This window comes from Lineus longissimus, chromosome 17, assembly GCF_910592395.1.
Source record: "Lineus longissimus chromosome 17, tnLinLong1.2, whole genome shotgun sequence".
NCBI classification, from domain to species: Eukaryota; Metazoa; Nemertea; class Pilidiophora; order Heteronemertea; family Lineidae; genus Lineus; species Lineus longissimus.
This window is the reverse complement of record NC_088324.1, coordinates 15,502,135-15,520,193: the sequence shown is the minus strand read 5'-3', so window position 1 is coordinate 15,520,193 and position 18,059 is coordinate 15,502,135. Positions and strand designations below refer to the sequence as shown.

Here is an 18,059-nt window from a genome sequence, read left to right as displayed (position 1 = left end):
TAACAGCTTCACAACATACTCGTCCTTGAGAGGCCCGTTGTAACATCTGTGGTTGTTCCCCATGTGTCAGTGTTTCCAAACAATAGGCAGCCAGAGAGACCACGACTTTTCAATAGGGGGGATACACAGAAAATCTTGTCAATCTATTTTTGAGCGTTCCCAAACAATGAGGGGAAACACTCAAAAACAGAAACACTCAAAAACAGAAACACTCAAAAACATTACACCGTGCCTACTCGTTTTCATATAATAACCGCATGGGATTGGTTCATTCATTACAAAAGGCTCGGGCAAACCTTAGAGGAATTATACTTGTCAAGTATAATTCCTCCAAGGGCGCACCAAATCTGACTGTTTCAAGTGTGCGAAGAGACAACAAGATCATCTTATCCTTGAAGAGATTCGAGCAATTTCCAGTTCGTCAGCTGCCAGGGGATGACCGACTTGCTTTTATATTCTATTCACAGCTAACTAGGAGAGCAAGAGGACCAAGGGGACCAACGGAGGCAAACACTCTGACAGGTCATTGTCATCATCAGGGCGATCTGGGGAAGGCTTTTTTCGCTAAAGAAATGCAGAAACTATTAACCGGATCACCTTTTCTATGCTGTAACTAATCCGCGTCGCAGAGAGAGACAAGAGACACGACAGTGTCAACTGGACCAATTCGGACATGGTAGCTCCACCTGGTCGCCAACACGTTTAGAGAGATGAGACAGTCACAATTAGATTCGTGTGGAGCTGCAGTTTCGTGTTGCCAACATGGCGAGAGGGACGAGACAGTCACAACCAAACAGATATCGGTTTCGCAGCACATACACCTTGTCAACATGGCGGGCGAGATGAGACAGACACAGTGAGACCAATTTGGTCCTGGCAGCTTCACTGTGTCACCAACAAGATGAGACAGTTGAGACGTTAACAACCAGACCTATTGGAGCTTGGGTACCGTCTCCAAGAAGAGACCCAACCTAACCATGTTCTGTCTTCCAGAAGTCTGAAGACCCTATACAACCAGGAAGTGCCTTCAGCTCACAACCACCTGCTGTCCTCCAGCTGCCAGATGGATGTACGTCATCACACACAAAGAACAAATCAATTCAATAGTTTTTTATAACAAAATTACTTTTCATTTTGTTGAGGACAGACATGCATATAAACAATATTCGATGAGGACTTATCATGATTCCTACAATAGTTCGATTACAATGTTGCTCTACCTCATCCTAGGGTAAGAACCAGGATTGACTACAAAACTTTGTTAATGCAATCACAAGTAGTTTTATCACCTCGATACGAGGTTACATAACCTCGTACTCAAGATCAGCATCTTTAAAGCACATTTTTAATCTATGATTATTTTTCACAATTCACATAGTTTCAAAACATAACTTTTTTGGATGAAACAAAACCTTTACAATAACATTAGTAACAATAATAATGTCAATAAACAATATCAAGAACTCAAACCTACACTGTGTGGACTGACAACCATTTCTTGCGTTTCATCCTATATATCTACAGAGCTGACACTCAGCTCACTAAAAAAGTTTGCGTTTATAGTCTGATACATGTATCAACTACGATATATGTTATCATGTCTTTTCACTTTAACCCGGTCTGTCCTAGAACCATTCTGTAGAGCTCAGATGTGCTGCTCAATCAGTGCTACGACCTAAACAGATGTCCTAGTCACATTTACATATTCACACTCATGAAAACCACAAATTTCAGAAATACAAGTGTCCACACCAAGAATCAATAAAGACACGTCTTTATTCAATCTTGATAGCATAGAGAGTGTACAATCAGATTGTTTCACTGTTGTTTGAATCATATCATAAGCCACACTATCAAATGCACTACATTGTACATAATATATCAAAATAGATATTGTTTGGTGAATCAACGAGGGACAGCATTGGAAACAACCGCTGCCTTGACTGTACATTCAGCTACCCCCAAATCCTCTCACAGCAGGCCACAGGATCATTCCAGAATACGCTCTTATTAGTACGAAACCTTGGAATAACTTTTTGGCACCCCTTCGTGACCATACTATTATACTTTCATATGAGGGTCTCCATAGTTCAAGGATAAAACCCCTAACAATGATTGAGTGGCTCTTGATCAAGACGAGATAGTTATTTGTCTCCCATGACCTCTAGACTAATAGCACTCAACCTCTAGACTAATAGCACCTTTGGAAGAGGAGAGCAAAAAATTAACTGTTCTGTGAACTAAATCAATTACAAGGGGCCTACTTGACCAAGTTGTTCAGATTTCTAACTTGGCATCAACTGATACCAAACCTCTGCACCAGGTGAGTGACACAAAGACTACCATCTATACATATGTGAATAAATAAACAGAATCAGAAGGCAAAATGTCACTTCCAACGCATTTTTGTTCCTTTCCTTGAGAGCGGCAGATGTCCTATTCTGGATAAATCAAAAGTTTTCCTATACGTACATGTAGTATAAACATGAGAACTGGTACTTACTACAAGGATCACAGGCAGACAACTGAGATACAAACAATGAGAGACCTCTGCAATGAGATACCTCTACAATGAGATACCTCATCATTGGATCACACAATTTCTACCCTGAGTTACAGGCCATGTGACAGTTCCACACGAGTATGCCTCAAATCTCGACCACCTGATCAATGATTACACGAAGTAATAATGTCTTTTTGTGCATGTCCACAATCCAGTGAATTGAGTCTCTCCACAGGTGACACTTTAACGATGAGACGCCCCAACTCTGACAGGGAGACACTCCAACTCGGAGCTTACATCAGTCCCTCTGCATCTCTTGAGCCACCTCACCGAGGAGACACCTCAACTCCAACCTCAACGGTTTGTAACACTAGGCCTCAATATCGTCATCAAACCACTGACGTTGTTCTTTCTTGGATCTTAAAAAGAAACAGAAAATTAGTCTCGGAAGTCATTATAAAAAGTGGCACTAAACTGCCAAATGCTTACTCGAATGAATGAATGGAATTTACTCTTACATAATGAAAAAGACAAAGTTGATCCAATGTGATGTCTCAAGTTTGATCAATACCACAATTCAGGCTTGGTGAAGCTTGCATACTGTGCAGTCGCAAGTCAACCAGTTTTGTGCTTTAGCCTCAAAGATTCCAGCATGTTTTTCCCAATGAAATCATGACAGATCATTACTAATGTTGCCAAAGGCCAAGTTTCAAAGCCATCCAAGCCCCACCACCAGGCATGTACAGGAAGGGCTATCTCGGGTATTGACAAAGTGGACGACTGGTTAAAGTGGGGACAAACTTTGGACACCAAAACCAGTAGGGTTCGGAGAACTTGAAACGGACATCGTAGAGATGTCAACACTGGGCAGAACACAATCAGGTGTGCATTATGAAGAGTTTATCAATGGGGTACACATATCAATGGTCTGGGGTTTGGACGACTTTGACTGCAGCATTCTCAATCTTTGCAGTTCTAGCACCTAGTATGAGCCATGTACTGAAACTACCTACACCTATGTTTGTCCCTTAAAACCCCAGAAAACACATGATTACAATGATAAACTAAGATTCATGGTTAAAGCATTACATGTATATGCCCAGTGTATTACCTCGACGATGTCCCATTTTCAGTGATATGGGTTGTTACATAGTTCATCTTTGGCAACAGATAGTTTGAACCATATTAGGTCATCTTTATAGCGAAGCAAGACTGACAATCGAAGTTGCCATCCTTGGTACCACCCAGGCCCAAAGACAACTGATGGTGAAGTTGCAACCAGTTAGTGAAAGAACATTTTCTGTCATGTGTGCCTTCTATTGCCAACTGTACACACTAGCACAACTAGAAATGTAATGTGAAGCCTTAATGGATCTTCGATTGTAAGCCATCATTTCTACAAAGCCAACACAACGCTATAAGCTCTCTATGTTTGCAACCAGCCTAGGTTGGGCAGAGGAGTTCAGAAACTAACCCACTTACTCTCAGGTATTAAAAGACATTTCCTCGTATAACTGTCGGTCACTCCCCATAATAGGAGCATATTCCTGCATATCTAATATTTCATTTTTCACAAAATATTTTGTCTTCTTTGGGCAGGATGGTCTACATTTGGAAGAAAATTTATGATTGGAAAGATATTTCTGATAGCTTTTGCAGAAATAGCCAATGAGGTCAACACAGAAACACAGATTGGGATTGGGGCTTCTGATTGGTTGAAATTAATCACTCCTCATGATGTCATAGCTCCAAAATCACTTATTGTTGTCTTACTGTTGTAATTGTATTACATGGCCTGTTATACCACACTACTTTAACTATCTACACAATACCTAGAATATTCATACATATTGAAAGGTGTTTAGATGACAACATTATTGGTTAGGTTGCCTATTGTAGTATCTTATTGATAAATGGATCTACATGGTGTGGATTCAAATTATTATACCAGTTTCAGGCCACAACAGATTTGGCATACTCTCCTGTTAAAAGATTTTTAAAAGTGTCAAAGGCATTCCTTTCTGTTCCTTTAGCCCATTAATTTCACCAGCTACACATGATTCCAACAAGTCTGTTGTGGGCTGCAACCAGTATACTCATATGAAGCACCACAGTGATCTAGGAGTTATGTATGTACTGCACATGTCCATAACAGAATTTATCTGTGGCTGTGCACAGTGGCCTCGGAACGAATTTAGAATCCCCAATCACACCCCAAAAAAAGGTCATCGGTTGACTAACGAAGCACCACTATTCAATGGATTTATAGTTGAATGCGATCAAACTACGTCATTTCCGATCGGGGATTCTAAAGTTTAGCCGTGGCCTCCACTAACCTGACGATAGATTGTTCATGTATTAGGATGGAAACATAACTTTTTCTTGAATTTATTACAGATCTAGAACCAGCAGCCGAGGTTACATCTACAATTTCTGAAAACATTTTACCAAATACATCGTAGCTTCCGAATCATCGATGGAGATTCCGACACATCATCCCTACAATGATTTCAAGTTTGATAATCTTATTCTTTTCTTTACTAACATGTTTCATAGACTGAAGAAGAACCAGCATACTTATATAATCAAAACAACACAAAGAGTAAAGTCTTCCCAGGTTATATCCAGCAGAAATGCTACGGCAAACGGTTATACTTGAGTGTGCTCAGAGCAAAAAGAATCAAAAACAAAAGATTCCAGGAATTAGAAAAATGCAAAAAATGGGCCATCTGAAAACATGCCATCACTTTGACAGAGAGAAAAACAAAAACTGGGACCCAAAACTTAATAAGTGGACACCTGAGCATGTGTTCCTTCAAAAGGATAAGATCATACAGAAAGTTAGACAATCAAAACAACTTCCTATGTTACTGTCGATACGGAAAGGGACTGGTTAGAAACCAAACGCAAACGGACTTTACTGACAAAAAACAGACATAGCCGACTAGCACATACCAGACCTACATGGATATACACCAAAAATTATCTAAAGAAAATACAAAATTGCATTCGAGATTAATAACAATGTTGGATAACAGTAAGCTTCTTGCATAGCTTCAGAAGATCAAACCCGATGATTAGAAAAGAAAAACACACAGTTACAAACACTCTATGCTATGTTGCCATGGTAACATGCTGCATGTTGCCATGGTAACCGATAAACTCACACTGATGTACGGGACGGTATGGAAACCATCTGACACAAGAAGAATACAACAAACATCATATTCTATCTAACAACATGAATTCAATCAAATACAAAGAAAACATCAAGTTGTCTCTATTTCATCATGTTGTTTCCTCCTCTCGTCAAATTACGTCCAATTGTCTTTTTTGACATCGTGCCACCATTTTAACTTTTAGCAAACTATTCCTGTTGTAGTCCTGAAACTCACTCATGACTATGGTTTTTGTGTACATGTAAACCTTTCTAACTAACACTCTACAAAAACACTGCCACCAGCGACTCTGGCCAGCTCAACCATCACCACCACTGAACACACAACAAGTCACACGCTACCTTAATACTGACAATGGGAAAAGACTGTGATACATGTGGGAACCGTCACCCAATACTACTACAATGAAACACACTAGTAGTACATCCCATAGAATGTATCAATGGTGTCAGGAAAACTGACACTTCACCACCAACTTCTAGAAAGCAAACGATCACCGCTCACCGCTCACCGCTCACCGCTCACCACTAGATCTAAGATGGTGCCACTACTCACCTATTAGGTTTGCGTTTATGTTTCGTGCGGTTAACGACACCATCCTCCTCATCCATCATGTTCTCCAACAGGGACTGATCGTTAGCGTGGATTGGTGCAATACTGATATCACGGACTGCACGGAACTGACCACAGTTGTTTAAATGCTCGTTTTCTAGTCGGAAGAAGTTCCATATAAAACGTCTGGAAGACAAAAAAATTCAAATTTTATTTTATTTCATTTCTTATCTCTTCGCTGGCAAATACTCATATAAAATTACCATTACCAATTCCTTTTCTAAGTAGATGCATGCAGTGGGAAATAAATAATCCTGAAAACTTTGACATTTTCTAAAAGTGATCATTACGTACCTTGTCACCTCTAAACCTGCTAATACTGTTTTGAGAATTTCGCCATGAACTAACCCTCCCTCGCCCACTGACACAGAAAACGTCCACGCAAACCTCAGGATAAAGTCTTCTATCACACCAAAGTAATAGTATCCCTGGAGGAAAGAACACAAAACATATTATTGATCTGAGACGATTTCAGTTTTTGTCAAAACCTGTTCTGGCCAAACCAAGGAAGAAATGGACAAGTCCTGATGCCACCTATCAATTGGACCAGCTCTCAATGAGGGAGCACTTGCAGCTGGTACCAATTATTTAGGGTAATCATACCGTTTCTCAAATTTTCCTCAAAATTCCACTCACCTTATAAGCATACACAATTTCTTCCCGTAAGAACTTATTCTCGCCTGCATTTTTATCAAACAAGCCCCAGTCCATTTTTATGTCCCATGTGTATGTATAACAAGAGCTAACTATACACGATATAATCCAGAGATAGAAGAATACATTGTTCTGTATCGTTGAGGGCCCGTGGTGTCCTGAAAGAGAAAGAACAAGCTCAAGGTCATATGTTGGCTGACTAGTACAGTATCAAACTGACCTATTCAGGTAATGCTGGCATAATGATTACCGGTAGACTTACAGATTACCATAACACGGAGCATTTGAACCCACCAATGGTCAATATTCAGTGGAATCTCCTAAACAGACACCCTCTCTATAAAAGGCACTGATCTATGTAATCAGGACACACTGTGGAAGATCTTTGTTCAGTAATAGTTGTGACTACATCCGACACCCGATGAAGTTATTTGAACACCAGAAATAGGTGTGATCCAAGTTCAACATACAAACTAATTCATTACATGAGCATATTTTGTTCCACCCTCCTTACCAGTAAAATATTTATTCAAGGCAGAGAATAAAACGACAAAGAAGGTGGTCGAGTATTTCCCTGCGTTGACGAGATGAGGGAAGGCTTGTTTTGTGTCCCGATAACGGCGGAGGCACTGCGCGAAACGAAACCAAGCTGGAAGACAGGAGATAATTGGACGGATTCCGTAGAAGTCCTTGCTACATACAGCAGGTCCTAGAAATAAATGGAAGCATAAGAAATGACTTGAGTTTCCACTAGATGTGGAGAGACACCCAGTTGTCTGATAAGAATGATGGTAGAGGTTATCATCTGACTACACACTCGAAGTCTTAGTCTTATCACTCCTGAAGCCTCTCAGTAGTACTTTGATGAGCTGCTACAACCTGAGCATCTCTAACTGATACCCAATTATACACCTGGGTGAAGTACAGCACGTAAGACAAAGAGAACTGCCTAGAGCATCGTGCCAACAGTTGGGATCAAATCAGGGACCACTAGACCAGAGGTCAGAGACCACTACACCACCGTGGACCCTCTGACAGCAACGTTTGGATGAATGAACTGAGGTTTTAAACTGTCACTTACTGTCGGGGCCAATCCAGTCCACCTCAAATGCATAATAACACACAAGGAACTCAAAGTCAAGGAACACCACACTCAAACTGTTCAGCTGGTCGGCCAGCCAGAAGTCGGCGAATCCTACATAGTGGAATGGAGCAGTGAACACACGATACTGAAACGAAATTTAAATAAGAAACATGGTAGAAATTGTTTTAAAGCTGTTTCAAGAAGTTCTCTCGTCAACCCTCTCCTTGGCATCTGATTTGATGGAAGCTCTACCACAAACGAGGCCAATGACGCCTTCTTGGACACTTTTCCGAAATGTTCACTTTGCTCGATTTTAGGCTGGTGTGGTCTTCTGAAATGGACATAATTAAGCACCAGAGTATCATGTGACACTGAAACCACAACCTGTCCAAACATACATGCTCAAATGTTCATTTCTGACTTGCCCTTTCTGATAGAATGGTGGGTAAATTACACTTTTGTGATGTTCTCAAATTGGCTTCTTACTAGTGGAAGTGGGGGAAGACAGCTAGGCTATGGAAAAGGTCATCAACATGTATTGAGTAAGAGTCTTACCAGTAAGCGTAGTAACCATCTCCTCGACTTGTAGTGGAGAATTTTGAATGGATTAAGTAGATAGATGATGAGGAAGCCAGTCATCGCCAGCGGATGGGCGAACACCGGGATGTGCACGAGGTAACTGAAGAGATACGCCAACACGCTCATCGCCCAGATCACAGAGAAGAAACCTGCAATCTGAAAGAAACGATGCAGTGAAAAATGAGCTCAAGATAAAATGACTCAATCTCAGGGATGATGTTGACCAACTGAAAGGTCATTGGCATACATGTATAAAACCATCAGGGCGCCGTGATGCTTGGCACAACAACAACCCTTTGACCTCCATCTTGTTGAGCAAGACACTTTACCCAACAGAGCTTCTCAATTCATGTTTTTCAGGGTGGCTAAATCTAGTGCGTTCCACTCTCTGACGTCATGGAAGTATCCCTGACCCCTCTTCGTAATGTGACGTCTTTGCGACATCAAGTGGGAATTCAAGTTTCACTCACCTCCAATAGCTGCTGATGAGAGAGATGGTTCCTTGGATCCAACTCAAAGATCAGGACGTGGTTCACCCCAGACGACCGCCACCCGTATGTGTTGGCACTGAGCAGACTGATGAAGTAGATAGTGAGGAAGAGACCTCGGTACATGATGAGCGCTGGCACCCAGGGGATTTTAGGCTTCAGTAGGGGACCTACAAGGATGGATAGGTGTGAGGCATCTTAGACCAGCATCATTTTATGAAGCCAAATATTCCAGGGGGTAGAACCAGAACTGCTGGTCACATGCTGGTTTGAGAACCCAGAGAGACCTAGATTTTTATCAAACTCTTGATGTGTACATGTTGTAAGTGTAATCTTCTATTATTGTCGGTCACTATGGTAACGTAGTTTCTGGTTCTTACCTGAGATACATATAGCAACGAGGAGAATGAAGAAGATGCCAAGGAAGAGGCCAACTCGGAATGTGGTCCACGGATTTTGCTGAAAATATGAATCAAGTATATTTTGAATGATAAGTGAAAGAATACTGGAAGCTGGGTCTGGACGCAGATCAACTACAAGAGGAAACATCACTAATTCTACATGAAAGGATTTATAAAGGAACAAGTTTCGAGTTTCTTTATTCACTGCACAGGCAAGCACTGCACCTAAAGTTTCGTGTAGATACCACCAACTGAAGTGGCAGCTGACGAAGACTGCTCTTTCAAAACAATCTCCCGATTTGAAATGTTCTCAACACCAAGTTTTGCTGATGAGACTTAAAGAGCGCTTTTACTCACTTTAATCGGAGTATCATGTGAAAGCACATAACGGCTGATATAAGATTCAAATTTGAAATATTTCCTCTCTTTATTAATCTTGTTCGCCCTGTGATGTAACTCAATATCTGGCAGAGAACTTCGCCATTCTCCCATGTCTCCTGCTGTGCTTTCCGAAAGCGTCTTTGGGCGTTTACGCACGAATGTCATGGTTTCTTGATGCTGGATCCCCATGGCGACTTTATTGTTTCAAGTGTCACGATTAACAAGTAGATTCCAATGAGGGTTCCAGCATGCATGAACAGATGTCTTGTTTTAACAGGACAGGACAGTGGCGAGTTGAGTTCACTCGTTATAGTCCGATACGAGATCAACCCTGCTAATGGCAACAGTAATGTTTCGACAAGGTTTTTTATTCACCAGTAAAGCACCCTATAGCCAACCAACAATGTCTGAAGTCTTTATCAATCAGAACATAAGATTCAAACCACAGTACATGTACAGACATGTAGATCAGACAAGAGAAACAACATCCATGCATTGGCTACCCTTGAGAATGATGCTGAAGTCCATAACGAAGCCATGCAGAATGATTCCTCATCATATCAGTCATCAGAATTAGTCATCAGTATTGCAAATACAATAGCTGTATATCACGCAAAACAAGACAGCAGCACATTCTTCTGCATATTATATGCCAGCCTGTGCAACTGCTTCCATATGAGTTTATAATCAAACACCATTTCACTAGGAATGCAACATCATAACAAATCCATGCAAATATCCAATGAAGACGCCACAATTTGAATTTCTTAACCAACTTCACCTCAACAAGACTATGTTATAATCTTGCATAAGTTTGATAACCTATGAATGATTACGATCTGTTCTAATTTATATAAAAAGTAATATCCGACCTCCATGTCTGTAGACAAACTAACACGTCAATGACAGTCTAGAACGTGACCTTGGCTGAGGGACTTATCAACCAAAAGCATAACCTTCTGGTGGTACCACTCATACTGACAGACCACTGATTACCTGAATGTGAAAATGGTGCCACTCTAGCATGCATAAATAACAAGAGCGGAGGTGTTAATCTCTCACACACACCAACAAGAGAGTGTGACACTTATCATGTTGGTCTACATGCATGTTACAGACCTCTCCCTTTAGTTGAACATGGCCGAATGAGCAAAAAGACCACAAGACATGAACAGGTTTTGCCCCTTGACTCATCCAATTTGATGAATTTCAAATTGAAGTCACAAAAAAAACGACACTTGCCAAGACACACTCGTCACTGGAAGATTACAAACGGATGTGCACTTAGATGGCCTGAGTTTAGGCTGCCCTGACAATGACATGCACTGGCATGTCTTGATGATCGAGAGATAACTACTACTGTCTGTCCAGCACCGAGCCTAATTTATATTAATCAATCAAACATATACATCTCTCAACCAATATGATTATATTCAAAAACAAGGTTCCAAAAAATGTATCAATTCACCATGTCAGCCAGGTGTAGATGTTTATCGAGATTGTTGACACACTAGCGACAAAGAAATGGAACATGTTTTCCTATTGTCATAAGGTGGAATAGGGTCAATGACAGGTGTGCAAGTGATCAGATCAGTCCTGTCACAAACTCAACAACATTTGTAATTGATCATACTATCAATGGCAAAGGTCCAAATCTGGACCATGAAGCCTAACTGATGATGATATTGGACATGGTCCGATGTTGGGATGAGAGTTTGATTCAAGATGTTGAGAAGTGTCGCAAATCGCTCTCATTTTCATGAAACCTTAGAACCTCACCATCACCCTGATCAGCCAAACTGACAGAAGAAATGAACCTATCATTACAAGTCTATCAGCATCTACGGTACTTTGCACACAATTTTGATTCTGTCTCTATGACACAAACAGCCGCAGTATTCACTCAAAACTATCCTAATCTTTGCATCTACCATGCTTATCACTAGAATATAACGTAGAAGCCAAAAACATGCTTTCATAGTCAAAACATAACAGAACTCACAGAACAAATTGAACATTTTCAAGAAAAATTTTGTAACACTGGGCAAAATAACGGACAATACGCGAAGCTTTAAACATGTCAATTCACTAAAATACATGAACCTAGCAAATGGGAAAGTGTACAACAAAAATATGGTGAAAACTGCCTTACCCTTAACTATAATGTGGAATGAGATCAAACGATATATGTGAAAGAACCCATCGGGGAAAAATGAGGTGACATTTTTGTTGGATTAAATCAAGCCAGAAAGAAGGTTAAAGGGATTCCTAACTCAGTTTTTAAAGTGATTTGATATGATTTGCCCTCCACTGCCAGGTGTCACTACCACTTAACCAGTAGGTATTTTGTCGGTATACAGTACAATGCAAATTCTTTTCACTCCCAATGTTTTGAGGTGCAAACTGTTCATGTCGACTGGTGACAAACCACTTTGATATATACCAATAGAAAGGTCTTTTTCAAGGTATGTTGGTAAAAACTAATTTGGGAGATGATCCTATCAGGCTCTGTCCCATTTGAAAGTAATTTCCACTCGATCATTGCTTTTTCAATGGATTCAGCTTATTTCTTAGATGCAAGAATGAGTGATAACAGATATTTATCGAAAGGAAAATCCCAATTTGGATATAAGAAGCAAGGCCAACTCTGAAAAGACTCAAGAGGGAGTGAATTTTCCAAATAAATTAGGATATTGGGTGGAAAACTGACCTGTTCTGTAAGAGGAGGGACCCGTAATCTCTTCATGGCTTTTTGACGATTCCCTCCTTCAAGTTCATTTGTAAACAACGCCTGCAATGAGATCAAGAGATTGGTAGCAAGAACAGGGTAGAGGTGCAACAGGGCATGTAACAAGTAGTCATGTCAAGATAGCATGTGGTTGGAAGTCTCGGCACAGCAGCGTAAAATGACACCTTCAATTACTTTTATTACCAGAGATGCTAGTGTTCTTAGCACAGGTTTCACCGATTGGTCTGTTCCCTGAATCTAAGATGCCAAACCATCATAGCACTCACCTCAACTTTTGTAATGAGTTGGTCCACTTCTTTGCTTGTATAAAACGGTGCCACTTCCACATGATCCTGCCTCCACACCAGGCCTTTGTCCGTCTCAAACAACTGCAAAATAAGCGAGACTAGTTTTATAACTGAAGATGAACACAGATCCAGGACTTGATTTTGTATACAATATAATGTTTTACAACAGTTATGAGAGAAAGACTGTTGTTTAAGATGAATTACGAATCCATAATCAGCCTCACCTTGTCATGTTTCTTTAATATCTTTCTAAAGCCAGTAAAATTCAACGTCTGGTAGTTCTGCAGGAGGATTAAACTCAAGTAGAATTCACTGAATGCTAGTTTCAAATCGTGCATCTTCCTCGTGGTCAGTAGTGCCTGTTTCTCCTCTGGTGTCCCGGAGGCAAACATGATACTACTACGCCGTTTACGGAAGTCGGCGGGTAGTTTCGAATGTCGATGGCGCTTTGCAAGCTCGAGATGAGCGGTCAGCTCAGCCTTTAAGGTGGCATACTTCCTGGTGGCCTCGGCAAGTTTTTCTGGAATTGAAAATCATGCATAACTCATAATCATCAGGGAAGTACGTGAAGAATTCACAGACTACATGTCTTAGTATCATAAAATGTCAGTTTTGTAAACAGTAGTGTTTTATGTGTACAGGTTCTGAGACACTTCCATCACTTGATGAGGGGAGTACAGTTGAACGAAGACACTCACAGACAAAATCTTTGCCTTGATTTAATATCTCAAGTGAAGTGAAGCCAAACTACGGTAAGGCAGGAAACCACTCACCAGAAAAAAATGTGTTGATTTTTGCGAGTTCCTTTTCACAGTAATGTAAGAAGGACTCATGGAATCTGGCGTAGTACCGGACGACAGTAGCAGGGTCTGTCTCTGCAAAGGAAACATGTTAAGTTAGGAATGTAAGCCTCACAAAGGTCTCCTTTCTGAACAGAGACCAACCGCGCAAGTTGGAAGGCCAACCTGATTCTCGGCAAGAGCTGGGAAGTTGATTTTTTATGCTGTTAATCATAAATGGGCCAACTACCATGTAACAATTGTTATTTATTTAAAGCAGGAACACTGACAAATCTCAGGCAAACTTCCCAATATTGCAACTTTGTTTCAAAATCACTCAGAAAAATACTCAGAGTTATTTGTACAGCCAGGCAAAAACTCAATAAATCAATACATCTTTCTTATTTTCTAACAGTGCACATTTAAACTTCCTTGATGTCTAACAAGACAATGATAACACTATGCAAAGTTATTTTTAAGTCATGATAACAGAGTGTCCAACAGAGTTCATGAGGCCATCCAAGCCTTTTATAGGTGAGAACAAATTTGGCTGTGTTTGACTTGAGTAGCAGCAGTCAAAGGCTCTCTAAGAGCAGCCAAAACTGATGGCTAGTCCAACAGTCTGGCCTCAGGTCAAAGAATGCAAGCCACTTATGTTGTAATAGATATCAGAGCCCAGGTCAATAGTTCTTGCAATGAAGAATTGATGACCTATGCTCTGGAAAGCTAGGGTATTTTGTTTGTGTGCAGGCCTATGATTCTAAAAAATATTTCTGTTGGGTTTTTAATTTGAAATTAAGCTAAATCATGAATAGGCCTCTCAAAGCAAAGTAAGTATGATCATTCGCTGAGGGCAAGCCTTGTTGTATCATCATTCCTGAATGTACACTTCAATCCAATTGAGTGCAAGTATTTTAGGAAGGCTACGGCCTGCTAGTGATATAAAGGGATAGATATTAATCAAGACCAAACTTGTGAAAGAAGTATGAACACACTCTTGTTTGGTGTTTCTTGTTGTTTTATCTTGCAATAGTAATGTATGAATAGTGTTACCTTCTGGTGAGGGTGCCTCTTCTTGCCCCCTGTAGAGGATTTCTTTCATTGCCTGAAATAAAAAGGATCCAGACATCAGCACATTGGTACCGCAGGAAACAGTGATAAAAAGAACGAGTGTAGTGTCCTTTGAGGTAGGTTTCATTTAAAACCATCAGAAATTATGGGAACGAGTTTACAATATCCCCGATCACACCCCAAAAAAAGGTCATCGGTTGACTAACGAAGCACCACTGTTCAATGGATTTATAGTTGAATGCGATCAAACTACGTCATTTCCGATCGGGGATTCTAAAGTTTAGCCAAATTATGAATTGGAGAGCGATTTTCAAGATTTCTCTACATTATTGTCAAGACGAAGACAAGGCAGTAGGCTAGTGAATTGTATAACAAATATAACAAACCTCATATTTTATATATTGAGTCCGCCACTCGGGCGTGATATGGGCAGAGAGATGTTCTGTGAACTTCATTATTTCTTCTTGTCTGTTAACCTCGTTAATTCAATGCGAATATCGATGAGAAAACATATGATTTTGAAGGAAAAGTCACTTTTCAGGGCCATCCATCCACCATTTTGAGCACTTCTTGCACCTGTCACATGATCTAATTGGTTCCTTTAGGTCTCGTTAGGGAGTTTTTCCCGAATGTACGCGATGATGACGTACCACAGGACGTAACAGCTATTTTAAAATGCGTTTCCAATGTGATTGCATGAGGACAACCTATTTGTGCCGTATATCACTGGAAACGCCCGATTTCCCCGATTCTGCAGAATGTTAAATCGGGCATTTTATTTCTTTAAATAAATCATAAGCGTCACGTTTGCTCCTAGCTCTGTTCACCATCCCAAATGGCAATATATGTATATTGACAATTGGGCTGGACAGTCACGGAAAACCCCAAATATTATACATTTCTTCCTGAATGATTCTTACAGTGACCATTCTCCCATGAAAGACAGTTGCTTACGCTACACAAAAATTTAAAAAAATCGAGGGTCAACCATTGAGATAAATGTTGAATTTTGCACAATTCAGCGAAAAACGCACCAACTTGCACTGGACGGCATTACAACCTTGGCATTACAACACGGGGCCGACGTACATCCCAAGTTCGGTGTACACATACGTCAGCAACAACAGTAAAATGCGTAGTTTCTTGTTAGCCGCCTATTGAGTAGCGCTCTAGGTTTCAGAAACACAAAAAAAACATATTTTTGCCAAAACAACTGCTAAATCAACCCTGGCATACTGTGAAAACAAAGAAATCAATGATTTTTTAGGACCTACGGATAGGGGTTGGCCGCGCATGAATACCAAAAAAACTCCCTAATGACCTTACATTTTCAGCAAGATTCCCTTTGTTCATTGCGAGAAAGGTCACGTAGTATCCGGTTGTTTCGCTCCCTGACCTTTTCGCCCCCAGTCGTTTCGCTCCAATTCGAAGTATTAATCATCTTGAGATAGAGGTTTTTGATACTATAGCTGGCACCAGCTGTATGGGTAGTCATAAGTGTCATTGGAAGGTCGACCTTAAAGAGAGAAAGGTGCAATATTTGACAATAAAGGAACTCAAGTTGTCATCGGTGTATGTGTTGTGTAGTGCAATGAAAGTTGCGGTTGTGACTTTGTCTCATTGGTCTTCGGAACCTGATTGTGACATTGTCGCTACATCCATCAAGACATTGAGTCGAGACACTCATACTCAACTGGGTGAATTAAAGCAAGTAAGACAAAGACCTGCCTACAGTCTCACAACGACTGTGTGGATCAAACCAGGGACCTCTGGATCACTAGTCCAGGATCTGAGCGATTAGACCACATTGATATCCCTCTCACCCTGCACTCACCATGATGAAAGATCTTGCCAACACTGTGAGCACTGCAGATAAATTGATCAAGTAAAGTATTTTTATGTAGATATTGACGTCATTTTGGTGGCACGTTTAAGATGACTGTGGTCCCAAGTAGTACTCAAGTTGTACTTAAAGAGTTGTCAGGTAGATATTGTGTACTGCCAGTCTCGTGAGATCAGATAACCAGCTGGCAGAGGTTGGTTGTTCCATTGTCCGTCCCCGGCCCCCCCCCCCTCACTCCCCTTATTTAGGGGGTACATAGGCTTGTTCCCAAGTTTTAAAATCACCCCCTAATGGAAGGAAACAGCATTTTTTTGTACCCCCTATTTGCGGGCTTTTGTGAGGAAATTGACCCCCTATTTGAAGGAAGGATTTGATCTTACCCCCCTAATTGAAGGGAGTCTTGGATCCCTACCCCGAGGATTGTGTTTGATACCTTGGTGATAGCAGGCTGTGTTTCCTCTTCATCATCATCAAGGGCTTCCTGAGCAACATGTCTAAGGTGGGTCTGCACTTCTGGAGCAGCAAAGTTCACATCCCCATCAGGATCTTCATGGAAATGCATAACGTGTTCCTGAACATCATCTCCTTGCTGCTGAGGATCCTCAGAAGACCCAGGGAAGGAAAACATGAGAAAATATACCCCTATTTTCAGTTTTTGAAGGGAAAATAGCAGTAATAACACCCCTATTTTATTGATTTTTCGGGGATTTTTCCCCGAAACAAGAGTGAAAATTAACCCCCTTTTCCCGAAAAATCGGGAACGCGCCTGCGGCCTCCTTGACTATGGATGTGGGGGGGGGGGGGGGGGGGCGGGTGTCCGTCCTTGTGAGATGATTACCACGGTACAACCAAATCAGTTGTCTTGTACAGCTAAATGACCATTTGAAGTTGTGTCAATGACTTCCCAACCTGACCAGATATCCAGCTGGAAGAGGTTGGTTGTTACGTAGGCTGTCCTGTCGTCTCCAAAGTTCATTAGCGGTAACCTTAGTGTAATTTTTAGGTTGTGTCAAGGTCTTTCCAACCTGACCAGATAACCAGCTGGCAGAGGGTAGTTGTTTCGCGTCAGAGTTTTTATGTTGTGTCAAGGCCTTCACAATCTGAATAGATAAGCAGCTGGCAGAGGTTGATTGTTTCCACATCCCACAGACCATGCAGACAGAAAGATATTGGGATTTCACCAATCGCAATTGCCGTTGCCTGTACCATGACAGAAGACGGACAATAGTGCGATGGGCTTCATGATTTTGCTTGGGTTGGGGAGTTTCTGGGCTGATAAGGGCAGACATACATTGGGTCAGGTCAAGTATTGGGGTTGAGAAAGTGTTAGGTGTTGGTGTAGGGGGCCTACCCTAAGGATGAAATAATGTGTCTCAATTTCACCATGGCAATCTGACAGCACTTCACCATAGTGAATTGGGACGGTGAAATATTTTACCATGGTGAGCA

At 41.0% G+C, this 18,059-nt stretch overlaps 1 protein-coding gene across 4 annotated transcripts; it reads right to left on the bottom strand.

Moving 5' to 3' along the window:
* Nucleotides 1-1,109: 1,109 nt before the first annotated feature.
* On the bottom strand, nt 1,110-16,271 carry LOC135501139 (solute carrier family 53 member 1-like). Of its 4 annotated transcripts, none has more exons than XM_064792993.1 (16): nt 16,094-16,271; nt 14,750-14,801; nt 13,691-13,792; nt 13,142-13,437; nt 12,897-12,998; nt 12,592-12,672; nt 9,480-9,558; nt 9,082-9,269; nt 8,588-8,767; nt 8,030-8,177; nt 7,463-7,657; nt 6,931-7,106; nt 6,589-6,722; nt 6,238-6,420; nt 3,986-4,108; nt 1,110-2,922 (listed from the first exon to the last, which is right to left on the bottom strand). In XM_064792993.1, exons 1-15 carry the CDS (start codon nt 16,118-16,120, stop codon nt 3,988-3,990), a joined length of 2,064 nt encoding a protein of 687 aa, XP_064649063.1. In that variant the 5' UTR covers nt 16,121-16,271; the 3' UTR covers nt 1,110-2,922; nt 3,986-3,987. The 4 variants fall into 4 exon arrangements, with proteins under 4 accessions (XP_064649063.1, XP_064649062.1, XP_064649065.1 ...); XM_064792992.1 differs by lacking the exon at nt 16,094-16,271 and adding an exon at nt 15,154-15,372; XM_064792995.1 differs by lacking the exons at nt 3,986-4,108; nt 16,094-16,271 and adding exons at nt 4,952-5,002; nt 15,154-15,371.
* Nucleotides 16,272-18,059: the final 1,788 nt, after the last annotated feature.